The sequence below is a fragment of the Scyliorhinus canicula genome, chromosome 10, assembly GCF_902713615.1.
Source record: "Scyliorhinus canicula chromosome 10, sScyCan1.1, whole genome shotgun sequence".
Classification (NCBI taxonomy): Eukaryota; Metazoa; Chordata; class Chondrichthyes; order Carcharhiniformes; family Scyliorhinidae; genus Scyliorhinus; species Scyliorhinus canicula.
In genome coordinates, this window is record NC_052155.1 from 186,398,895 (window position 1) to 186,424,781 (window position 25,887).

The following is a 25,887-nucleotide window of genomic DNA, read 5'->3' on the forward strand; positions in this document are numbered from 1 at the left end:
ATACACTGTCCAGAATGTGAAAAGACCCAAGGGGCTTCAGAGGAGGGATATCAAACAAAACTTGACACTGAGCTACACATGGCATGATCTTAGTTAGATTTTAAGGAGCATCTTAAAAGGAGGAGAGAACGATTAAGAGGGGAAGAGGTTTAGGGAGGGAGTTCCAGAGCTTAGGGCCCAGACAGCTGAAGACACATCTGCCAACGATGGGGTGATGTAAATCAGGGATGCGCGTGAGATCGGAATTGGAAGGACGCAGAGATCTCAGAGGGTTGTAGAACTGGAGGAGGTTAGATACATAGTGGGGGGTGAGGCCAGGAGGGATTTGAAAACAAAGATGCGGATTTTTAAAAACCGTACCAGCTGAGACCAGGTTACTCAGCGTAGGCTGGAGATCATACGTCTACAATCTGCAAGGCTCAACTGCCCAAAGTAAACCTGCTAAACTAGCAGGTGAGGTAGTTTTTCGGAAAACAAAACCAGACAGGCAAAATGAAATGTAAATTCTAGCTGGGAGATTTTGGATCCACGCAGTACACCAGCTCCCCACTTCACAGGGAGAACACATCATATATCATTTTGGATAACACAGTACTTGATGGGACAAAGTGGACCAGTGCTTGTATCCAAATTCTACTGATGGAAGTCATAATGGGTAGCTGTTTGTCACAAGATAGGAGCAAATTTTAGATGAAGGCAGAGGCTGAAATTGGAAGAAATCTAGAAGAAAGCACCTTAAAATGAAAAATGAAATGAAAATCGCTTATTGTCACGAGTAGGCTTCAATGAAGTTACTGTGAAAAGCCCCTAGTCGCCACATTCCGGCGCCTGTTCGGGGAGGCTGGTATGGGATTATAACTAAAAGAGTTGAAAATTGCAGCTTTAATGTGGCTGAATGTGCACAAGTTTATGAATTAAAAATCTAAATTATTACCTGGAAGTGAGGTTAATCTTGAATTTGTTGAGATGCTGCAGTTCTTTCTCAGCAGTTCATAAACACTATTAATAGCCGTCAGCTCTGCAATGCAAGAATGAAGTTAGTGAATAACAGACACACAGACATCCTGCAAAAGGTGTGGCTCCAGAGTCGTCCTATTTACCCAGGTTGTCACTGGGCTACCCGACCCCCACACTGCATTTAATCTCCTGGAGGCAAAAATACGGATTGAAAAATCCAAGCACAATTCATGAAAGAACGAATTCTGGAAAATGTATTTCCAATCGTCAAAGGACACAGAAGATATCAGTGAGGCACATCTAAGGCCCACCTAACTGCTGTGGATCAGCAAGCTGCTCAAGGAACTGTTTGGCTCCCTTTTAGAACATTTGTTTATTTGTAGTCACTGCATGATCAGAAAGCTCTGTGAAACAGAAAAAGCTCCCGACATCAACCAAGATCGAAGTACATTCTCACATTTAACACAACTAATGTCATTCAAATCATCGCTCCTATTGCTGGACCCATGGGTTTATAAATTAAGTATTAAACAAATGGCTAGTGAACATTTTCCAGGCTTTTGAATTCTCCTGACATGACAGGAGGCCTGAAGTGGATGCGGTTTTCTAAATGAAGTCAACACAAAGTCTTGTATAAGGATACAAGAACTGAAAAGCACAAGAAATAATAGCAGAAGACCATATTGCCGTGTTGATCCCACTCTGCAATTCAATACGATCATGGCTGACCACAGGATTCACCTCCATTTTCTGCCTTCTCCCCGTATCAGTTAATCCTGGAGAGACCGCTGTCTATCCAGCTTCAAATGCATTCAACGGTGGCGCATTCACAACCCTCGGGGATAGAGAATTCCAAAGATTCACAACTCTGAGTGAAATGTGGTGATCCCCGAGGAGGCGGCCAATAGGAGTTCCTCCAGCACCAAGAGATCGGCAGTCCCACTGTCAGGGATGGGGGCTGCCAAAGTAGGTAAAGAAAGGGGAGATGCCTCAAGATTGAAGGTGCCGTTTGAAGGGCAATTTTTTACACTTTTTTTTAAACCAAAGGGACCACAGCTGCCAGCTGTCATTGTGGAGGGACAACCCTTCCACTGGCCACGGCTGCAATCGCGGGAGGGTGGGATGGAGGGATAGAGCACAGCCCCCCCCCCCCCCCCCCCCCCTCCTCCTCGAGGGGCCACCTCCACCACGGGGGGTGGGGTCTTGCATGCCAACTGGATCAATCCAATCAGTCCGTGTTTAGTGGCCTTAATATCCTTTAATTGGGCACACCCGCTCCACCTCCACTGACCCCATACTCTCCCCTTCCGCGCCTTCAACTACACCTCCCACTCTCCACGCAACACACTCACCCCCTCCCAGTCGTCATCCCCTCACGCCTCCAACACACTCACCTCTCCCCGCCCCCAGCAGTCATCCCCTCCCCGCCCCTAACCCAGTCATCCCCTCCCGCCCCTAACACACTTACCCCTCCCCGCCCCTAATACAGTCACCCCCTACCCGACCCCCCAACACACACCCCCGACCCACAACCCAACACACACCTCTTCCCAGCCCCCAACACACACCCTCACCCCCCCAACAAACTCCCCCCCTCCCCCCAACACATTGACCCCCTCCCCGCCCCCAACGCACTCACCCCTTCCCCGTTCCCCAACACACTCACCCCCTCCCCGACCCACCAACGCACGCACCCCCTCCCCGACCGCCCAACGCACCCACCCCTTCCCACGCCCCAACTTACCCCTCCCCCTCCCCCAAACACTCACCCCCCCTCCCCACCCCCCAAACACTCACCCCCTCCCCACCCCCCAAACACTCACCCCCTCCCCGCCCCCAACACTCACCCCCTCCCCGCCCCCAACACTCACTCCCTCCCTGCCCCCAACACTCACTCCCTCCCTGCCCCCCAACACTCACTCCCTCCCTGCCCCCCAGCCCACACTCTCTGCACCCCCACCTCCACGAAAGTTGCCTGAATGTGGAACCATGGCAGTAAATTGACACAACAGCCATAAAAATTCAGCCCTTCTGTTTTTTTCTGTCCACTGTTTGACCAACTGCGAATTTCTGACATTTTCTAGTTCTATTTCAAACTTTCCTGTTAATGTAATAGACTTGGGTGCATTTTAAAATATCACATTATACTATCCCCTCTCCCTGTTCTTCAGGTTGAGTTTATTCTACCATATGCGGGTTCAAAATAATGCATATAATTGAACAATTCATTAATACAGCACTTACCAGCTAATCCTTCATCTTGATGCTGGTCACCTCCATAATTCCAAACAACTAATAGCACATATCGGTCCATTGCAAGACTAAATAAGATCGGACTGTCATAAAATGAATGGGCAAACTAATTGCAAGTTGCCTGAATTGAAATTAGTCAGCTTATGTGCATCTTCTAATTTTCCCTGAGTATCTCAGGTGACCCCTCCTCCAGGCTCACTCCTGCCTCCAAGAACCTGGAGCCACACAGGAGTCCAGTTGCTAGGGGCTCTATGATTGATAAGGGTGACTGACAGTTGCCAGAGACCCCAGAACTGGTGGTTGCTAGGGTTGATTGACAGAGCAATCGGGTGGTTTCGCAGGGCTGAATGCTGGTCGCTGAGGGCACCTAAGCTGGCAGTTGCTAGCGGATTGCTGCCAGTTGCTAGGGGGTTGCTGGCAGTTGCTAGGGGGATGCTGGCAGTTGCTAAGGGGATGCTGGTAGTTGCTAAGGGGTTGCTGGTAGTTACTAAGGGGATGCTGGCAGTTGCTAGGGGAATACTGGCAGTTGCTAAGGGGATGGTGGCAATTGCTAGGGGATACTGGCAGTTGCTAGGGGGATGCTGGAGGTTGCTAGGGGGATGCTGGAAGTTGCTAGAGGAGTACTGGCAGTTGCTAAGGGGATGCTGGTATTTGCTAGGGGGATGCTGGCTGTTGCTAGGAGGATGCTGGCAATTGCTAGAGGATACTGGCAGTTGCTAGGGGGATCCTGGAGGTTGCTAGGGGGATGCTGGCAGTTGCGAGAGGAATACTGGCCGTTGCTAAGGGGATGCTGCAAGTTGCTAGGGGGATGCTGCAAGTTGCTAGGGGGATGCTGCCAGTTGCTAGGGGGATGCTGGCAGTTGCTAGGGGGATGCTGGCAGTTGCTAGGGGGATGCTGGCAGTTGCTAGGGGGATGCTGGCAGTTGCTAGGGGGATGCTGGCAGTTGCTAGGGGGATGCTGGCAGTTGCTAGGGGATGCTGGCAGTTGCTAGGGGGATGCTGGCAGTTGCTAGGGGGATGCTGGCAGTTGCTAGGGGGATGCTGGCAGTTGCTAGGGGGATGCTGGCAGTTGTTAAGGCTCTGGTGGTTGTTAAGGGGCGACTGGTGGTTGGTAGGGATCACTGGCGCTTACTAGGGGCTCTCCCGGTTGCTAGGGGCTCCTGCCGGTTGCTAGGGGCTCCTGCCCGTTGCTAAGGGTTCCTGCCCGTTGCTAGGGGGCTCTCTGTATTTGCCCCTCTCTCTGCCGCTCCGGCTCTGGGACAAAATCCGCGCCGAACTCCCACTTCCGGGAAGTGCGTCACCGGCTCGGCCGTCCGGCTGGAACCTGAACCCCGACAACAACAACCCCGCTCCCAACTTCAAATAAAAACATCCTCCCAGCGTCACCCCCGCACCGCCGGGGGGGGGGGGGGGCGGGCAGGCAGGCATCAACAGCACCCCCCCCCCCCCCCCCCGGGTCTCTGCTACCCCGGGACGGTGAAATCCGGGTGAGGGGAGCCGGGGGGTTTCCCTCCGGACGGATTCCGGCGCCGCACCGGCAACAAGATGTCCAGTTTCAGCAAAGCGGCGCAGGTGGGAGAGGGAGACGGTGACGGTGTGAGGGTCGGGGAGCCGGGGAGACTGTCCGGGGGAGACTGTCCGGGGGGAGACTGTCCGGGGGGAGACTGTCCGGGGGGAGACTGTCCGGGGGCCGGGGCGCGGAGCTGGGGGTGTTTCCGCAGCCTCGGGGCCCCACAGCCGGTTGAAGCCTCTCTGAGGCGCAGTGGCTGCACAGCAGGATCCCAGGGAGGGCAGTGAGCGGGTCAGCTGGGCGTCAATCTGCTGCTTTGAGGGATAAATGTTGACCAGAACACCCCCTGTCCTTCCAAATAGTGCCGGGGAATCATTCACCTGAGAGGGCAGCTCCAGGGTGACCCTGCAATTCAGCCTCTTATCCTGGGGCTGGGGCACAGTTGTTTTGTGTATTTGAATCATACGAGGTTTTATTGTAATAATCGTTATTAGTGCCACAAGTAGGCTTACATTAACACTGCAATGAGGTTACTGTGTTTTGTGTTCGTGTGGTTCCCATGTGTCCCCGGGCTGCCTGATCAGACCGGTTTGCCAGTACCTTCCCCACCCCCAGGCTCACCAGCAACCCCAGTCTACCCACCCTGCCCACCAAAGTGTGCCATGGGTTGATCCCCAGAGAGTTGTCACCCTGCCTCAGTTTAAAGTCTCATTCCGCAGACAGCACCACTGGCTGTGCACCGCACGAGGAGTGTCAGCCTGGATTTTTGGGATCAAGCGGATGGAATTTGGGACGGTGACCAGCGCCATGAACACCTGCTAAATGCTGCAGGGGACATCGGTCATCAACAAGAGGATGTTAGCGGCTTTATCAGTGTTCAATCCAGTTGTTGCACCAGCCATTGGACATAGGAATTGGGAGCAGAGGGAGGCAATTCAGCCCCTCGATTCTGCTCCGCCATTCAATCAGATTTTGACTGATCTCCTCCTGGTCTGCAGTCCACTTCCCCACCTGTTCCCCATATCTCTTTAACCCATTTTTTTTATCAGCCAGGGAGCAGAGATCCCATTTGCTCAATGCGTTTTGCCACTCTGCCTCTAGTGGCTGAGCTCATTACCTTAAGTTGAGAGGAAAGCTTAATTTCAGTGTGCTCTTGTACAGTTGGAATGTAACTACCTGTGCATGGCTAACTTTCAGGGTTATGTCGTTAATAATAATTACTTGTTGTTACAAGTAGGCTTCAATGAAGTTACTGTGAAAAGCCCCTAGTCGCCACATTCTGGCACCTGTTTAGGAAGGCCGGTACGGGAATTGAACCCGCACTGCCTTGCAAGTCAGCTGTTTAGCCCACTATGCTAAACCAGCCCCTGCCCACTCCGAGTGGAATCTCTGCCTTTCTGGATCCTGTAATCAGCCAAGCTGCCTTGACTATCTGGTTTCCAGTCTTCCAACACCAGAGATATCATCCTGGATCTAGTTTACTAAATCGTACATAAATCCGTACCAAATCCAATACATAAAGGGAAGCCTGATCAAGGAAGCGCTGCAGTTAATTATTATTTGAAATTTTTAAATGGACTAGGTTACTCTTGTTAACATAGAACATACAGTGCAGAAGGAGGCCATTCGGCCCATCAAGTCTGCGCCGACCCACTCAAGCTCTCACTTCCACCCTATCCCCGTAACCCAATAACCCCTCCCAACCTTTTAGATACTGCACTTTGGCGGGGCAAGGAAGTATATCTAGTGCCTTAGCAGAATTAATCTGCACGTAACTAATTGATCGGGTGTGTTGCAAAGGTGTAAAGAATCTGAAGTTAACAGTAACCTGCTAGATTGAGAAGCATGTTCACAAAAGGAGCAGTGATGCTTTGAGTGTGATTGATCTAGTTATCCAGTGGATTCATTCTGATGCCAGTGTGTGCTCACTGAACTGTGATCGAACACTTCAAAAGTATGCGCAGGCTTTCTGACAGAAAGAACTTAAACAAACACTGCCTGAAATGATAGCTATTGGTTCCACTGTGTAACTAACTTTCAAGCCGTTGAAACCTTCTCAGTTAACAGGTTCGGTAGTTGAAAAAGGTTCAGATTGAATTGCACAAGAGAAAACCATTTGATGCGGATACACATACTGAAAGGAGCATTGGGTTAATAAAGCAATTGAATTATGAAAACCTATGAAGCTTTAATTCACAGTGGCAGTGGTTAGCACTGCTGCCTCACAGTGCCAAGGACCAGAGTTCGATTCTGACCTCGGTTGACTGACTGTGTGGAGTTTGTACATTTTCCCCGTGTCTGCGTGGGTTTCCTCCGGGTGATCCGGTTTCTACCCACAGTCCAAAGATGTGCAGGTTAGGTGGATTGGGTATATTAAATTGTCCCTTAGGGTGGAGTTGTAGGAATAGGGAGGCGGACTGGGCCTATAGCAATGTGGCCTTTCGAAGGGTCAGTGCAGACTCGATGCGCCAAATGGCCTCCTTCTGCACTAGGAATTCTATGATTCTAATGTGTGACTTCATCAGACGGTCTTGGGAGAATCAAGTATCGGTATAAACTGTATTCTGTGTTGCTCTCCAAAGTTCCATTATGTCATCCATATTTTTTTGTTTCACAAATGGAAGTTAATATTTATTTGCTAAACAGCATTGGAGAATTCATTTTGCAGACAGTTTGGTGATAGTCCCAGTGGGAAATATTCAAGTCATGGTGACGGCCGATGCCCATGTTTCATTCCAGTGCTGATAGAATCCTTGAGTAGTTTAGTAAGTTCGCAGTCCGGATATGAAATCGGTGACATTTATTTAAATGTATAATGATATGGTAGGGTAGGCCATTCGGCCTATCATGTCTGTGCCAGCCCTTTGAAAGAGCTCTTTCTCCATTGCCCTGATTTTTTTTTTTTCCTTGTCATCCCTTTCTATTTTGAAAGTTACTATTGTATCTGATATCAAATGTGTGTTAGTTATAGCTCAGTCTGTACAAGCTAGCCTCTGAGTCAGAAGGTTGTAAGTTCACGTCCCACTCCAGACACTTGAGCACAAAAATCTAACCTAACCCTCGAGTGCAGTGGTGCAGTCTCTTTTGGATAGATGTAAAAAGTCCTGGGGCCACTGTTTCGAAGAAGAGCAGGAGAGTTCTTCCCTGTGTCCGGCCCAATATTTATCACCCGACCAACCTCAGAAAAAGAGGTTTTCTCTTCACTATTTTATTGCTGTGTGTGGGACCTTGCTGTGTTCAAATTCGCTGCTGCGTTTCTTACTTTACAACAATGATTACCATTCAAAAAGTACTTCATTGATTGGAAAGCGCTTCGAGACATCCTGGGGAAGTGCTATATAAATGAGCCATGCTGCGGAGATGCCGGTGTTGGACTGGGGTGAGCACAGTAAGAAGTCTTACAACACCAGGTTAAAGTCCAACAGGTTGTTTCGAATCACTAGCTTTTGGAGCACTGCTCCTTCCTCACGTGATTCTGAGCAAGGAGCAGTGCTCTGAAAGCTAGTGATTCAAAACAAACCTTTTGGACTTTAAACTGGTGTTGGAAGACTTCTTACTGTTTGTTAATGGACATCTTTCTCAGGCAGCGAGTTCCAGATCGCAATGATTTTTGCGTGGAAACAATTCTGGTTTGCTTGTCGGTTTCCTTAGTTCTGGTTACTGACACCCCCCCCCCTTGCCAGGCAGTGCAACAGTCTCCTTATTTGCTGTATTAATGCTCTTCCTAATGTTGAAAAACTCCATCTCCATAAGCCTTCTGCTCTAAGGGGAGGAAACCCAGCTTCTTCAGGTCTCTCAACTGAAGTCCCGCATCCCTGATACCAGTCTAGTAAATCTCCTCTACACCCTCTTCAGGGCCTTGACATCCTTCCAAAAGTATGATGGCCCGAATTGGAAATAAATCCTTCAGTTGCATTCACATCCGTGCTGTAGAATTTAGAATTTACAGTGCAGAAGGAGGCCATTCAGCCAATCGCGTCTGCACCAACCCTTGGAAAGGGCACCCCACTCAGCCCACACCTCCATCCTGTCCCCGTAACCCCACCTAAACTTTTTGGACACAGGGCAATTTAGCTACACTAGATATTCTTGTGATTAGGCTCAAGTATTTATGTGAATAATGTATTATCCGCTAGAAAGCTTTTCTGTCCTCTCTTGCAGCAATGGGCCTCCTTTTCAAGAATGTGGTATTTGATCGATGCCAAGATGCAGCCTCCTGGAAAAATAGCTGCAATGTGCTCAGTCAGGCTACAAGGGAAACATAAACCCATCTACCATGCACTGAGTAAGTACCCAAAATCTTTGCAATCTTTCTGAACGGAATCTTTGACTAGCAACCTGAGCTTCGGCAGCTACTGCAGTTAATTGGAATTCTGCACTGCCAATGATGCAGGCGACTGAGAGCAAAACAGCAACACCTGCTAATTTATTTGAGTAACAGACAAGACTCCAACCAATATGTTCCCTCAATACTATGAGAATCTTATTTGAGCTAGACAGTACTTCCAGATGAGGGCTGACGTTTGGGTTCATTGTTGAACTCAATGAGCTGCACTGAAAGCATTTTTCCAGCTCGTCCCACAAACATGATATAGATTAGTTGAATCCTTCTACTGAAAGGCAGCGCTTTGATAACTCCCAAATAACCTCATGGAGAAATCTAGCACCGCCGATTCAGTCATTGCTCTGCCTCTGCTCCACAACACATGATAACAAAAGAGGTCAAATTCAAACCTGAAATTATTTAACCAAAAAACCCTCTTCAGCTGAGATCTCGATAAAGAGCCATGTTTTAGAATTAAGACTGTGCTTGTTACGCAAAATGTATCACAGGGCAGTGAAATTGAACTGTGTGTGATGTTTAAATGTTGCCACTAGATGGTAGCATGGTTACAGTTTTGAACTTGTTGCAGTCATGCATGTCTTAAGATTATACCGTTATCTCATAAGTTTTCAAATCCCTCCATGGCCCTCCTCCTTACCTATCTCTGTAACCTCCTCCAGCTGCACAAGTATGCAATTCTGACCTCTTGTGTTTCCCATATTTTAATCATTCCACCACTGGCAGCCATGCCTTCAGCTGCCAAGACCCTAAACCTCTCCATCAATCTACCCTTTTCCCCTTCTTTAAAATGACCCTTAAAATTTATTTCCTCAATCAAGCCTTTAGTCATTGCTCCTAATGCCATCTTGTTTGGTTCGGTGTCAACTTTAATCTGATTGCAGTCCTGTGGAGTTCCTGAGCATGCCGTACTATGTTAAAGATGTTACTTGAGTGCAGGTCATTGTTATTCTTCTCCTGGTCCAGGTAGATGTGAAAAAAAAACCTTCCTGCTGCATGCAAGAGATTTACTAATCCCGAGACTTCATATTTCAGATTAATTTCTTGGGATACACTTATAATTAGGACCATTCTAGAATTTCTGTGTCGGCTCACTGCACATATATTGCAGAGCAGCTCCTGGGATCTTTCAAGAATCACCACGTGGATTCTGATTTCCTCCTCGATTGTGCAATTTGAGATCAATGAGATCACCAGTTTGGGATTTCCGTTACCGTTGAGTCCACTGTTCGAGTTTTGCTTGTGTTGCCCACACCAAGTTGGTAAGGTTCACAGTAGCTTGGTTGTACGTGGTAACACTGGAACCTCCGAGCATCCCAGCCTCAGATTTAAGGGTTGCTCCAAAGGTGCGCTTTGGAAATCCCTCTGGGAAGTTCAGCAGTTAAGGATTTGCATGAGAATTGTCCGGACGAGCGAACCTCCTTTTGGGAAATTTCCCTGCACTGGGGACCATCTGAAAATGCGATTTAAATCACAAACTTCACGTGGTTTTGGCTGTGTTACACAGATAGTTGATCAGAAAAATCCTCATCTAACTTCAAGCAGCACAGTGGTTAGCACTATTGCCTCACAACGCCAGGGACCCGAGTTTGATTCCAGCCTTGGGTGACTGTATAGAGTTTGCACGTTCTCACTGTGTCTGTGCGGGTTTCCTCCGGGTGTTCCGGTTTCCTCCCACAGTCCAAAGATATGCAGCTTGCATCCTACCTGGCCTGAGTTGGAAGGTAGGGTGAGACTGGCATGGTAGAAATTTCACGTAGGTAATTTAGGGGAGACCGTGGCGTAGTAGGCTAGCAGTCCAGAGACCCAAAGTAATACTCTGGGGACCCAGGTTGAAATTCCACCACAGCAGATAGTGAAATCTGAATTCAGTAAAAATCTGGATTTAAAAGTCTAACGATGACCATGAAACCATTGTCGATTGTCATAAAAACCCATCTGGTTCACTAATGTCTTTTAGGGAAGAAAATCTGTCATCCTTACCTGGTCTGGCCTACATGCGACTCCAGACCCACAGCAACGTGGTTGACTCTCAAATGCCCTCTGAAATGGCCTAGCAAGCCACTCAGTTGAAGGGCAATTAGGGATGGGCAATACATCCTGGCCCAACCAGTAAGGCCCGCATTCTCTGAAGGAATACAAAAGAATTGGGCTGGACCTCGGGTGGAAGACGTGCACGAGGTGGCTCCCGCTAGAGTACTGTACCTTTTAGACCATTTCACTGAGTTTCAGAGGGTATTTTCGTTTAAAAATCCGCATATTTAATGGGACAAGGTGAAATGCCCAGAAAACCCAGAGGAAAGAATGGCTGAAAGTAGAAGTTCATCGACCCAGTCGGAGGCCTCTCGATGCTCGTTGGTGGAAAAAATGGCGGAGGCAGCCTCGAGTCTCCGGCCACTCTACAAATGGCCAAGAAGCTTATGAGCACTTTGCTGACAGAATTTGGCAAATCCTGGCGGTTTGTCTCGGAGGACCTCCGCAAATCGATGGAAGAGGCCTTGGCTCCCATCTGTTTGATGTTGGAGAGGACCAACAAAACAGTAAAGGCACATGGAATCAGCCACCGGGGTTGAGGGAGGCGATAGACAGTATCTGGGGAATGCAGTCGGGCAAGGCCCCGGGGCTGGACGGCTTTCCGGCGGAGTTTTATAAGGTGTCCGCAACAGATTTGCCACCCCACTTGTTGGGGATGTTTAGTGAGGTGGTGGATGGAGAGGGGAGAGTTGCCAGAGACATTCACACAGGCGTTGATTCTGAAGAAGGGGAAGGATCCACTGGAGTGTGGGGTTGTACAGGCCCATCTCATTGAATACAGACGTCAAAGTATTGGCAAAGGTGTTGGTGGGGAGGATGGAGAGATGTGTGCCAGGGGTGGTTTCTGAGGATCAAACCACTATCCCAATACCATCCCCTCTTTTTAATAAATTTGTGAAGGGCAGGCAGCTCTTTAGTAATGTCTGGAGGTTGTTAAATGTAGTTATGACTCCTTCAGAGGGCCGGGTGCTCGAGGTTATTGTTTCTATGGTTACGGAGAAGGTCTTTGATCGGGGGAGTGGAGGTACTTGTTTGAGATTCTGGGAAGGTTTGAGTTTGGGCTGAAACTTGTGGCATGGGGGGGGGGGTCTGTTGAAGAAGAAGAAAGAAATTGCTTATTGTCACAAGTAGGCTTCAAATGAAGTTACTGTGAACAGCCCCTAGTCACCACATTTTGGCATTTGTTCAGGGAGGCTGGTACGGGAATTGAACAGTGCTGCTGGCCTGCCTTGATCTGCTTTCAATGCCAGCTCGTTAGCCCTGTGCTAAACCTGCCCAGTTGTATGTGTGCCTGGTGTCAAGCGTGCGCATGAACGAGATGAGTTCACCAAAGTTTTGGATTACACAGGAATGAGGCATGGGTGTCCGCTGTCACCGCTGTTATTCGCATTGGCGATTGAACCTTTGGCGATGGCCCTTCGGGGGTCTGTTGAGTGGCGAAGGATTGTGAGGGGGGGTGGGGGGGAGCACCGAGTGTCGTTGTACGCAGACAACCTGTTGTTGTTTGTATCGGACCCACTGGAGAGTATAGGCAGGATCATGCGACTGTTAGAGAGATTGGGGCCTTCTCCAGGAAGAAGTTGAATGTTGGGAAGAGCGAGGTGTTTACGGTGAGCCTGGCGGGGCGGGAGACCATCTGGAGGTGTTTCCATTTAAGGTAGCTAGAGAGAGATTTAGGTATTTGGGGATCCCGGTGAAGCGTGAGTGGGCCACAATGCACAGGTGGAATTTGACAGTGTTACTGGGGGGATGTTAAAAGGCGAGACACTTTGCACTTGACCCTGACGGGGACGGTGCAGGTTGTGAAGATGAACGTGCTGCTAAGGTTCCTGTTTGTCTTTCAGACTCCCCTGATCTTTCTCCCTAAGGTCTTCTTCCGGAGGTGGAGGCATTGATCTCGGAGTTCATATGGGTGGGGAGGCTGCCGAGGGTAAAGAGGGCTCTTTGCAGAGGCAAAGACAGAAAGGGGGGTTGGCGCTCCAGAATCTGTTCTATTATTATTATTATTATTATAAAAATAATAATAAGTCTCAAAACACCAGGTTAAAGTCCAACAGGTTTATTTGAAATCACAAGCTTTCGGAGCGCTGCTCCTTCATCAGGTGACGTCTCCGGATCGGGGGGGTGGGGGGCCAATTCGGTTGGTCACCTGGAATGTCAGGGGGTTGAATGGCCCAGTGAAAAGGTTGAGGGGATTTGCTCACCGTAAGAGTTTAAATGCTGACGTGTTTCTGCAGAGACCAGATAAGGTTGCAGAAGGTGTGGGTGGGACGAGTTTTCCGTTCGGGCTTTGATGGTAGGGCCCTGGGGTGCAGCTATATTGATCAATAAAAGGGTTCGGTTTTCTGCCGCTACGATCCTGCCGACCCCAATGGCAATGGACATGTTAGTGTCTGTGGGTCTTTGGCAGGCACCTCGGCGGCTCTGGTTCATATCTGTGCTCCAAACTGGGACAATACGGATTTTATTAATAAGCTGCTGGCTTTAAAGAGCTAGTCACCATCAGTTGTTACGGGGTTTCGTTTAGTTTTGTGGGGTTAAGCTAATCTGTGCTTTTGGTGGTTTGTCTTGTTCTTTGGCATTGGAGCTTCAATTGTTTTCTATTATTTGGTTTATAATGAAGACATTTTAATAAAACATTTTTTAAAATTGGGCACAGAGTGGTAATCCAATGCTGTTTGCCATTCCAAGGAAGTACTCTTTAATGTTATATTCCATAATTTATTGCTCAAAATTCACCGCCACTTCTCCCCCTCCCCCCACCACTATCCCAATACCATCCTCTATTTTCTATGAATTTAAAGTGGACAATTTTTTTCCAATTAAGTGGTAATTAATAATAATCCTTATTGTCACAAGTAGGCTTACATTAAGACTGCAATGAAGTTACTGTGAAAACCCCCTATTCGCCACACTCCTGTTTGGGTACACAGAGGGAGAATTCAGAATGTCCAATTCACCTAATCTGCACGTCTTTCGGGACTTGTGGGAGGAAACCGGAGCAGCCGGAGTAAACCCACGCAGACACTGGGAGAGCGTGCAGACTCCGCACAGACCCGGGGCCGGGATCGAACCCGGGTCATCGGCATCATGAGACGGCAGTGCTAACCACTGTGCACCGTGCTGCCCTCATTTTAAACTTATTTTTTGACATAATCTAATACTTGCCCGAATTGTACAGAAAGTTAATTCATTTGTAAGTCATGGTAAATAAACCAGTGAGCACTGTGGGATGGCCTCATCCAGTGGTGGGTAACACGTGGCCCATCGGGGTTCTGAGTGCGGCCGAGGAGACGTTTTGTTGACCGCTGCCCACACACACAGGGTTGCCATATTCCGCTGATTTCCATCTGCGTAGTTTCTTTCCTACTGGTGACACGTAAAGCAGGGCGAGTGAAGTGAGGTGAGTGCTGATTGCTCACCACATTGACAGTGAGAGCCATACACTCCCTCTGCACCCGAGGTGTAAATGTTTCTTTTGTATTTACCATTTGACGTTGATAGTTTTATTAATATATAAATGATTCAATGTAAAATTTACTGTGAAATACTCTGTGTGTATTAAATGTATTTTATAGTTGGTGAACAAGCCTGATTTTGTGGCCCACTCAGATGAAGATGGGCCACTCATGCGGCACATTCACTAGCCCAGGTTGCCCATCACTGGCCGAACTCATGAGCCCCATTACTTCAATATATAGTTATTTATTCATACATTATTCAAGTCCAGTTGCCATTGTTTCAACGATAGTGTTTATTATCATCATATTGAAGTTTCCTTTTGATGTATTGATTTACTTAAAGGCAGAGTGGTGGGTAGGAGATTTTGTTTGTGCTGAGATCTGGGGTGACAGCCATTCGGGGGTTTGACCTGTGATTGTCTTTTTCATGGATTTACGGCTGCAATACAAAGGCCAATCAGGGGAAAGGTAAAGCGCATAAGGAAGGAGTAATATAGAACCTGTAGAATCTCTACAGTGCAGAAGGAGTCCATTCAACCCATCAAATCTGCACCGGCCCTCTAAAAGAGCACGTACCTAGGCCCACTCCCCTGCCCTATCCCTGTAACCCCGTGCATTGGTCATGGCCAATCCACCTAACCTGCACATCTTTAGACTGGGAGGAAACCGGAGCACCCGGAGGAAGCCCACCCAGACACAGGGAGAATGTGCAAACTCCACAGACACAGTCACCCAAGGCCTGAATTGAACCCGAGTCCCGGCTGCTGTGAGGCAGTGCTGTGCCTACCACCGTGGCGCTAATTTCGGATGAAACATTAAAACCAAGGACCGTTCAGCCCTCATGGGTGGATGTTAAAGATCTCCTGGCGCTATTTCAAAGAAGAGCAGAGAATTTCTCCCTGGTGTCTTGGCCAATATTTATCCCTCAATCAACGTCACTTGAACAGATTATCTTGTTCGTTATCAAATTGCCCGTAGTGTCCTAAAATGTAAGGTTAAGGGGGGGGGGGGGTTGTTGGGTTATGGGTATAGGGTGGATACGTGGGTTTGAGTAGGGTGATCATGGCTCGGCACAACATTGAGGGCCGAAGGGCCTGTTCTGTGCTGTACTGTTCTATGTTCTATGCTATTGCTTTGCATAAACTGCCTACCAAATTTCCTACATTATAAAAAAGTACCTAATTGGCTGTAGAGCACTGTGGGACATCCTGAGGTTATGAAAGGTGATGCAGAAATCCAAGCCTGTTTTAAGCTGAATAACAAAACTTTTAATTTAACCTCACCAAGAGATAGCTGGTCAGAGATAGTGTGTTAATTTTTTTGAAAGGTTTCCGAGGTGGAGTTCCAGCTGGTTTCAATGTTTCAATTAAAACCTGAATAGATAAGCTCAAAGGAAGATTGAAAATGTGCATGGTACAGACAGTCTCCAAACTTCAGCACTGGTGTCATAAACTTGATGCAAAACATACACTGGTCCTGCATTTTGTTCAACTGCGTCTGGGTATATGGGCTAAAGGAGCCAATGGTGTATATATTTGGACAAGGGAAGTGATGGGATTTGCACTCGAAGCGAGGGCTCTTTGGGGTGTAGGTGGATATGCGGGGTGTGCGTAAAAATGCATTCAACAGAAGACCCAAGGCCAGATTCTGCTGTAGATTTAATGTTAAGTCTCTAAGTCTCACAGTTCTCACCGTTACTAAAGTGTCAGTTGGACAGCAATTTTCTGCATCTACATGTGCAGTTAAATTCAGAAATCAGGAAGTTGTTGTCTAAGTTGCCTGACATCTCCAAGAGCTTCACTACATCTGTATCTCATCAAAAGACTCAGCATTGAAATACATGGAACTAATTACCCCACTTAGGGCTCATCCATTCAGTTAAATGTTTTAGTGGTACGTTGAGTATTAATTACCACTGAACACCCTCCTTGGCCCTGAAAACTAACTACTGCATGTGTGTAAAGTCTGATTCCTTCAGGTTTTAATTGTTGTTGGAGATTTTTCCAAACTTTTTTCTTTACTTTTCGTTTCCATCTCATCTTTTCTCTCTCTGTCTCTTTATCCCATCTCCATTTCCCTCTCGTTGCTTTTTGTCAGAGAGATGCAGTTGCTTACCCTGTTCACATTGGTGCCAGATCCTCTGGAGCAGGTGCTACACCAAACTTGTTGTCTAATCACAGCAAGTTCCTGTGGAAAATCCCACAGCAACTCTGTAGGCAAGCACGTGGTAGTGAATGGCAGATGCCATTTGTTCACTCGTGGTGGCAAAATCTGGGTTGTTGTATCTAATATTTATCCAAATTCCAGACTCAGAAATCAGAAGCATCTAAATTCTTTTCTTTTTTTTCCACACTTTCAGTTAATTTTTTAAAAAGTTTTTATTCTCCATTTTCACATTTTCCTCCAAAATTCCCACCCCCACCCCCCCCAAACAGTAAACGGTAACAAATACAAAGTCAATCCCCTTAACAATAACAGCAATCCCATCCTCCCACCACCCCAAACAACGGCCCACCTGTCAATATATGCATCCAATAAAACAAACCCACGGTGGAAACAAAAAAAACAAAGGAGAAAAAAAGAAAGGAGTCCGGGACCGCCCATGGTCACCCTAGAGTCCACTCCCCCCCCGCCCCTGGTCACCCTAGAATCCACTCTCTCTCTCTCTCTCTCTCTCTCTCCCCCCCCCCTCCCCAAAACACTCAACGCCGTCCAACCTCCTAAAGAGTACCATATGTGATACCCAAGAGTTGTAACCCCCCCCCCCCCCCCCCCCCCCCCCCCCCCCTCCAACTCCCGCCCACTGCCTCTTGTAAAACTCCTTCCCCCCAACCTCGGTTCCTTTCCCCCCAACTTTCCACTCCGGCTAGACCACTCGGACCCTGTTCTGCCAGGCTCCGATGGCCGCAGCCCCTCCCCCCACCTCACTCCCGTTCACTGGCCGGTTTAAACCGGCCAGCGCGGAGGCCCCCGCCCGGGTCCCTTTCCCTCTTGCCCGGCCCAAGGAAAGCCCAGAAATCCCCTTTTAGCACGCACACCCCGCATATCCACCTACACCCCAAAGAGCCCTCGCTTCGAGTGCAAATCCCATCACTTCTCTTGTCCAAATATATGCACCATTGGCTTCTTTAGCCCATACACCCGGACACAGTGAAACAAAAAAAGAAGAGACGAAAAAAGAAGAAAATACAGTCTTGAGGTTACATCGGCACATGACCATTTCTCAATTTCTCAGTTCTGCCACAGTCCTTCTGCCGTCGCAAACTCCTCCGCTGCTTCCGCCGTTCCAAAATAAAAGTCCTTGAGCTTGTAGGTCACCCTCAGCTTCGCTGGATATACAATGCCGCACTGCACCGTGCTAATGTACAGTGCCCTCTTCACCCGGTTGAAAGCAGCCCGCCTCCTCGCCAGCTCCACCGTAAAGTCCTGGTATACACGTATACCAGCTCCAGCCCACTGCACCACCCGTTTCTGCTTGGCCCAGCACAGGACCTTCTCCTTCACACAGTGCCTACAGAAGCATAAAGTCACTACTCTTGGTGGCTCACCCGCCTTTGGTACAGGCCTCCCCGACCGATGAGCCCGATCCAGTTCATATCGGGAGGGATCCTCCCCCTGCCCCAATAGTTTCGCCAGCATCGCGGCAAAATACTCCGTCGGCCTCGGCCCTTCAACTCCTTCGGGCAGTCCCACAATTCTCAAATTCTGTCGCCTGGACCTGTTTTCCAGGTCTTCCAATTTTCCTCGCAGATCCTAGTTCACCTTCATCACCTTCCGCATCTCCTTCCCCATCGAGGTAAGTTGATCACCGTGCTGCGCCACCGTCTCCTCCACTACCTTTAGCACCTCTCCTTGCGTCCGCACCTCCGCCATTGCGCTCGCCACCGCCGTCGTCACCGGGGAAATCGCCTCCTCCACCAGCACACTCAAAACCTCCCTCATCTCCTCCCTCATCGCCTCCAGGTGTTTTGTAAACTGCCTTTCGAATTCTGCAGCCATCACCGTAGTTATTTCTTCAGCCTTCAGCAATGCGGCCTCCCCTGGTGCTTCAGCCTCCTTTTTCCCTGGTGACCCTGTGGTGACCTCTCCACTCCCCGACTGGCCCTCAGCTGTTCTTTTACCGGCCGGTTTCTTGCTGATCCTGGACATCTTCTGCTGCTGTGCCTCCTCCGTGCCTTCTCCCTGCCTTTGACGCCTCCATGGACCCTGAGACCGGGCTTAAGGCCCTGAAAATGCCGTTCCCTATCTGGAGCCCTCCCGCCATCACCGGAAGTCCAAGCATCTAAATTCTTGATTTGTTTTTTTGTCAAACACTTTGTAATTTCTTGAGGTTGTGGTAAAGGATGTAAAAAAAAAAAATGCAAGTTTGTTCTTAATTGGTTATTGTAACGTTTGGCTCATCTTTGGCCACGCTGTGCCAAAGCGCGTCTCACTTGACCTGCAGATAGTCACATGGTCATTTCAAGTTCACTGGGTTTGGGGGATGCTCCTACGGTGATCTCAGTGCTGGTGTTTTAAGAATTGTGCCTCACAGCGTCAGGGACCGGGGTTCAATTCTGCCCTTGGGTGACTGTGTGGAGTCTGCACATTCTCCCCATTTCTGCGTGGGTTTCCTCCAGGTGCTGCCGTTTCCTCCCACAGATGTGCAGGTTAGGTGGATTGGCCACAATCAATGTGTGGGGCTACAGGAATAGGGCAGGGGAGTGGGTCTAGGTAGGGTGCCCCTTCAGAGTGGGTCAGATGGCCTTTTCTGCATTGTAGGGAGTGTATGTATTTTGCTAAATGCTATGATTCAGACGATAGCCCATGAAAGGCTGAGATTTTTTGCTAAAGCTGATAAATAATAAACCTCTTTCTTGTGTTTTTATACTTTTAGTGACTCTTTTATTCCTCATTGCTCTGGGAAAATGTCAATTTGTTCAATAGGCTGTAATTTGAAGCTTCCATTGTTGTTTTTCTCCCCCATAAGACATAGACGCGTGAGAACAAGTACGTATAGGAAGCTGAATACTGCTTTATGCACAAAGTAATTTATATGGCAACCAAAACCAGTTTGAAAACAAAAGGTAGCAGTTCACTGATAATAAATGGTTAACTGTTTTAGTAATGTACAGAAACTTATTCAGACTTTAGAACTGATGCATGACCTCAACAGGTCAAATATGTAGCAGGTATCAAGTCTCAGGTTGCCCCAAGTTATGTATTTCCTTTAATTAAATAAAGGAATGTTTGAGCAATGCTGATGTGCTGTCAGTAGATAGTGCAAATGCACTTCTAGAGACTTCAGATGGTAGTAAACGGATACGATTCTCTTCAGCCCTCAATATGAGCTGTCCTAATATTTTGTTTTGTGAAATAACAAGCCCTGGATTGCACCCCTGTGTTGGGAGAACACCTTTTTGGTGTCAGTAACCTGATTAGCTCTCAAGCCCCATGTGTAGGTTTCATGCATGTTTGAGTCTAATCGAGCGAACCTAGATTTGTCAGCACATGGTCGCAATTACAGAGACTGAAGGTCTATGAGGTTCCATTTATTAAAGACTCTCGACCATGCCGTTCAATATGATTGATGTGGTAAAACTTTTCCGAGTCGAATTTTGTTTCAATTTGAACAAAGATTCTGTGTTTCCAGAAGGGGTTTTTGATGGCTGCATTATTTTTCAAACATCTCTCCCTATGAAATACTGCACTGCAGCTGTCACCTGATAAGCAGTGATTTGTAGAGACATCCTCTTGACATGACCAGGAGGGAGTATTAGTGCAAGCCCCTCTGGCTTCCATTAGAATATTTTTTTTAACATATTGCTGAAGCTATTTATTGTGAAAACTTAACCATCCAGAGAAAATCTTCTCTCAATCGCATTGCTCTCACAGTGTGGGCATGTTCAAACAAATGTTTCCACGTATCAGCAACCCGTATTTACAGAACCTCAAACCCATGCATCGGAATTGTTCTCTATTTTCACTTAAGACTCATTGTGCCTTACCCGTTTCATTTTCAGGATCTCAAATGGTGCAGCTCCTGATTTCCCTCCGCTTATCTGCAGACTTAAGCCTCTTGCTTGGTATCACTTGGTCACGGAGTGTCGACTTTTCTCACCCCCTCCTCATATTTTGAAAACATGGGCCTTGCCCCTTTTATCTAGATTTTTGGCGGGGGGGATAACATTTTGCAAGTATTGAGATGAGCAACTAGGAAGAACCTCTCAGAAAGAGGCAATAACACAAACAGCAGCAAACTCACTGATCAGAATCCATTCAAAATATTTATTGGCTGAGGAACAGATATTTACTGGGAGAATTCCTTTTTGGTAGTGCTTTGGGGTTTTCCACGTTCATCTGAGAAGCCAGACAGACCTCAGTTTTAATTTCTCATCCAAAAGGTGGCATTTCTGACAGTGCAGCACTCTCTCAGTCCTGCACTGTGGTGCGAGCCAAGATTATGTGCTCAAGCCTCTGGAGTGGGACTTAAACCCACAATTTTCTGATTCAAACACAAGAGTAATTTACCAACCGAGTCCTGTGCTATCAGCTAAATATGATAATTGGGACTGTTTTTAATTTATTGCAGCCATATCTTAATTGCAACAACACATTGACAGGTATTAGTCATGTTGTTACAAACGCGTGCTCCAGTATTGTGAACAGGTTTTGGTAAATGGAAATGTATGCTGATGTTCTCAGTTTATTGTCAATTCTCAGAAAAGCGCAAAGATCTTGCAGCAACCTCGCTGGAACACAAGGAAAGTGTTTTTCATGTTTATCATCCGGCACTGTATAAACAGCAACAGCTCAAAGTAATTAAACAGATTCTAAACATGTGCTCTGTGCTAAGTAGCATGCTTTGATCTTTCTCTCATCGTTATTCACAAAGCTTTTCACACATCAAGTTAGCTTTTTATCAAAGAACGCAGTTATGAATTTGTGTCTTTAAAAAGTTAATTTTAATGCACAATCCTGCCGTGGCTGCATTGTTTCCCCACAAACGGCACTGATCTTTCGCATTAACTGACATTGGGTTCTCCAATAAAGATGAATTATTATTAACAGAATATCTTGAATAGGCTACAATACGTTTCAGAATTATAAATGGGTGCCCGTGGGAACAGGTTATTCACCTGCTCACTTTGTGGCAGATTCACTGTTTCTATGGAAGATGTAAAATAGGGGGTATTTGTGTCTAAGCTGCGGGGTTCCTTCATGGGCCAGGCTTACTGACTTAAGTAGGCTCTCCAAAGAAAGAGTGCATTCAAATGAGAAGCTAACATGTAACAACAACTTGCGTTCACCTAGCTTTAATAGAGTAAAATGTTCCATGGCCCCTCACAGCTGTGGAATCCAACAAGAATTTGACACTGGGCGCGATTCTCCCAAACAATTTCTAAGTTAATTTGTGGTGGTTTTTTCAGGGTGTTTCCTGCCCGCTATTCAATGACATAGTCACTTTTTTGGGCCCTGGGGAGTTTCTCACCGGTTTAGCCCACACTTTGAATTTTTTTTAGCACTGGGGAGCTGAACTCTGAGATTGGGCCACTATTTTGAGAGGGTGCCCCGATCTCTATGTTAGCCTGTGACTCGTAATGTCACCTCCCACACACATGGACACTACCCCGCACCCCCAAGTGAAGACACCCCACTACCTGGGGACCCCCCTCTTCAGCCTTCTTCCCCCTGAAGCCCTCTTGCAGCAACTCCCCTTCCAGGACCCCACCTGTCGCCCATCCCCACCCCAACTTCCCAGAGGCCTACCCTTCAAACCCCACCTCCACCCTCCTTTCAAGGGAAAGGCCCCCTTCGGCTCCTGACCCTTAGCAGTGCAACCATGGAACTCGTGCACCCTTGCACTGGCACCGAGGCAGTGCTCCTGGCAACTTGGGATTGCCACCCGGGCACCTTGGCAATGCCGGGATTGCAGTACCAGGGTGGCAGTGTCAAAGTGTTCATGTTCCAGCGGGAGGGCCAGGGGCCAACCTGCATTGACCCTGACTACCCAGGGGCCTCCAGTGGCCCGGGAGATCCCCGGGTGCCGCTCTGCCTGATCCACGTTCTTATGGACCAGCACTGATCGGCGCCCGACTGTACTCTCCCTGGGGAGGCAAGTGAATCGAGGGAGGCAGGTAGATCCTGTGTCGGTAGGCCATATACAGGTTTACAACCTACTGGCTTCCGCAAGCGCCATTTATTCCCGCCCCTTTTTGGCGGAGGTCCGAATCCGACACCTGGCAGGACTTGGGTGAATCCCGCGAGGCACGGAGGCCGGGAGACCCATGGGAGGGCTCTCCCGGGATTCTCCGGCCGCATTGTGCTCTTGCTCAAGCGCAGCGTGGCCAGAGAATCGTGCCCATTGAGCCACACACGGAAGAATTAGTACAACAGACCAAATCTTCTTTGAAAGAGTGACTTAGAGCAGGCATTGTCAAACTCGGGGGTGCGACACACGGGTGGGTCGCGGAGCCGCTCGTCGCGGCGCTCCCAATCGTGCAAATCTGCGCGCAACAGCTGCAGCAGCCGGTTGTTAAAAACGCCGGCTACAAGCGGCCTTCAAAATGGCCAGGAACATGTTTAAAAAAATGCGGCCGCACTGCGCAGGCGTGCCAGATCATCGGCTCGCATGCGCAAAACTATTCACATGCGCGCCGATGATCAGGCATGCATGCGCAGTGCGGCCATTCTTTTTTTAAAGGATCGCAGCTTTTCGTTTTACAAGTTCAGGGGGGTTTTTATTAATTTTATTCATTAATTTTATTCATTTAATTTTTATTTTTTTCATTTATTTTATTAATTTTATTTTATTTTTTACAAGTTTGGGGGGGGTGTTATTTGATAAAATTTTACCGGGAAAAAAATGCAGAACTTTGGACAGATGGAGACTCCATACTTTCTGACACAGGGAGGCTTCACCTTCATCCAACAGGTTCCATTGGAGGAACGTGTACGAGGGCCAAAGGGACCTAAAACCATTTCCTCGATTTTTGTCAGCAGCAAAGAAGGTAAGAGGAAATGTTGGGTCGCGCAGGTCGGCCAGAGTGGGTCGCGCAGGTCGGCCGGGTTGGGTCCCGAAGGTCGGCCGGGTTGGGTCGCACAGGTCGGCCAGAGTGGGTCGCGCAGGTCGGCCGGGTTGGGTCGCGCAGGTCGGCCAGAGTGGGTCACGCAGGTCGGCCGGGTTGGGTCGCGCAGGTCGGCCGGGTTGGGTCGCGCAGGTCGGCCGGGTTGGGTCCTGCAGGTCGGCCGGGTTGGGTCCCGAAGGTCGGCCGGGTTGGGTCCCGAAGGTCGGCCGGGTTGGGTCCCGAAGGTCGGCCGGGTTGGGTCCCGAAGGTCGGCCGGGTTGGGTCCCGAAGGTCGGCCGGGTTGGGTCCCGAAGGTCGGCCGGGTTGGGTCCCGAAGGTCGGCCGGGTTGGGTCCCGAAGGTCGGCCGGGTTGGGTCCCGAAGGTCGGCCGGGTTGGGTCCCGAAGGTCGGCCGGGTTGGGTCCCGAAGGTCGGCCGGGTTGGGTCCCGAAGGTCGGCCGGGTTGGGTCCCGAAGGTCGGCCGGGTTGGGTCCCGAAGGTCGGCCGGGTTGGGTCCCGAAGGTCGGCCGGGTTGGGTCCCGAAGGTCGGCCGGGTTGGGTCCCGAAGGTCGGCCGGGTTGGGTCCCGAAGGTCGGCCGGGTTGGGTCGCGCAGGTCGGCTGGGTTGGGTCGCGCAGGTCGGCTGGGTTGGCAAAAGTGGGTCCCCGGAATAAAAGTTTGAAGAACACTGATTTAGAGGAGGAGCGAAAGAGGTAGAGAAATTTAAGAAGCAAATTCCAGAGCTTAGTCTTGGCAGCCGAGAGTCATCATTCATTCATACACTGTGTGGTCTACAATCACGATGGTTATAGAAACGCACTGATAAAACAGAGTCCTTAATCTGCTGATATTTTTAGTTGTTGAAAGGAAATTACATTCAATTAACCTAATCAGCAAAGCTGCTTAGTTTGAAGTGGCTGTTGTCAGAATGTATCAGGGCCAAACGTAAGCAGTTGGCAATTTGAAAGTGAGTTGGGGTAAAGTTTGTTTTGTGGGCTGATGCAGAAAGAAGTTGGGTTGTAAGTTGTTTGTGGCGACGTATAGAAGGAAGTGGTTGGAGATGGCCTTGTCTGTAATCAAGACCATGTGAGCGGGGATGTAATTGAGACGGCAAGGCTGATGGGACCTTGTGAATATGAAAAGGCGAGTTTATTGCTTCTCAGCCTTTTGGCCAAAATCGAGCTCGGGATCCGGTATAATGCCTGGTCTTGTCAGCTTGGAATCCGGTATGTCTCTCTTGTGGGGACCATGAATTGTAATCAGTTTGAATTTGAATTGGTTTTTGCACCAAGCAAGGAGATGGACTTGTCCTGTCCACTCTGCGCATTGGTTTTGTAAACTCTGAAGAAAGGAATTTTTAAAAACCGTTTGGAAAAGAGAGTTTATGTAGTGGGTACAGTTTAGAAAGAACAATTAAATCAAGGTAAAGAGGGCAAGGTGAATTGAGATACGGGTTTTCATTACTGAGGGAGAAACTCCAGCAGGTCCCCCTGCCACGCCGAGGCACAGCATGGAGAAGCTCACCTCCACCCCCAACAAGACCCACCTACGAGCAATTAGTGAGGTGAAGGCTAAAACATCTGTCCCCGCACCCACCTGCAGCTCCGGCCGGACCGACACCCTGAATATACCTCCCAGGGGACTGGGCTCCACGTCCACATGTAAAACCCCCGAAATGGTGCTGAACACTGTCCTCCAAAACCTTTCCAATTCGGGCAGGACCAAAACATATGTACATGGTTCGCAGGGCCCCACGCACATCGCTCACAGACATCCTCCACCTCTTCGAACAGCCGGTTCATCCTTTATTTTGAAATGAAATGAAAAATGAATGAAAATCGCTTATTGTCACGAGTAGGCTTCAATTAAGTTACTGTAAAAAGCCCCTAGTCGCCACATTCCGGCGCCTGTCCGGGGAGGCTGGTACGGGAATCGAACCGTGCTGCTGGCCTGCTTGGTCTGCTTTAAAAGCCAGCGATTTAGCCCAGTGAGCTAAACCAGCCCCTCACCTTGTGAGGTGCGCCCTGTACACTACCTTGAGATATTTGCCCTCCACAGCATCTCGCACCACAGACCCTCCTCTAGTGCCACCCTCAACTCTTACTCCCACTCCACCTTAACCCCCTCCATGGGCACCATGTCCTCCTCCTAAATCCTCCCTTAAATCGCTGAGATGACTCCCCTCTCCAAACCCACCCACCCACCCTCACTGACAGTACCTCCAGCAAAGAGGAGACGGGCGCTATCGGGAAGGTCGGCAAGACCTTCCTCGCAAAGTCTCACGT

General features: G+C 48.7%; 2 protein-coding genes across 2 annotated transcripts in view; one reads left to right on the plus strand and one right to left on the minus strand.

The window, feature by feature from the left end:
• LOC119972842 (MDM2 binding protein) overlaps positions 1 to 4,524 on the minus strand; it is a 75,432-nt gene extending 70,908 nt beyond the window's left edge. Inside the window, exons 1-2 of the mRNA XM_038810328.1 lie at positions 3,202 to 4,524; positions 935 to 1,018 (exon numbers count right to left, since the gene is read on the minus strand). Of these exons, the coding sequence (XP_038666256.1) occupies positions 935 to 1,018; positions 3,202 to 3,271 (154 nt within the window). The 5' untranslated portion in view covers positions 3,272 to 4,524. The remainder of the gene's footprint in view (positions 1 to 934; positions 1,019 to 3,201) is intronic.
• Positions 4,525 to 4,640: 116 nt separating this feature from the next.
• Positions 4,641 to 25,887, plus strand: part of mrpl13 (mitochondrial ribosomal protein L13) — a 96,852-nt gene continuing 75,605 nt past the window's right edge. Inside the window, exons 1-2 of the mRNA XM_038810329.1 lie at positions 4,641 to 4,782; positions 8,882 to 9,005. Of these exons, the coding sequence (XP_038666257.1) occupies positions 4,756 to 4,782; positions 8,882 to 9,005 (151 nt within the window). The 5' untranslated portion in view covers positions 4,641 to 4,755. The remainder of the gene's footprint in view (positions 4,783 to 8,881; positions 9,006 to 25,887) is intronic.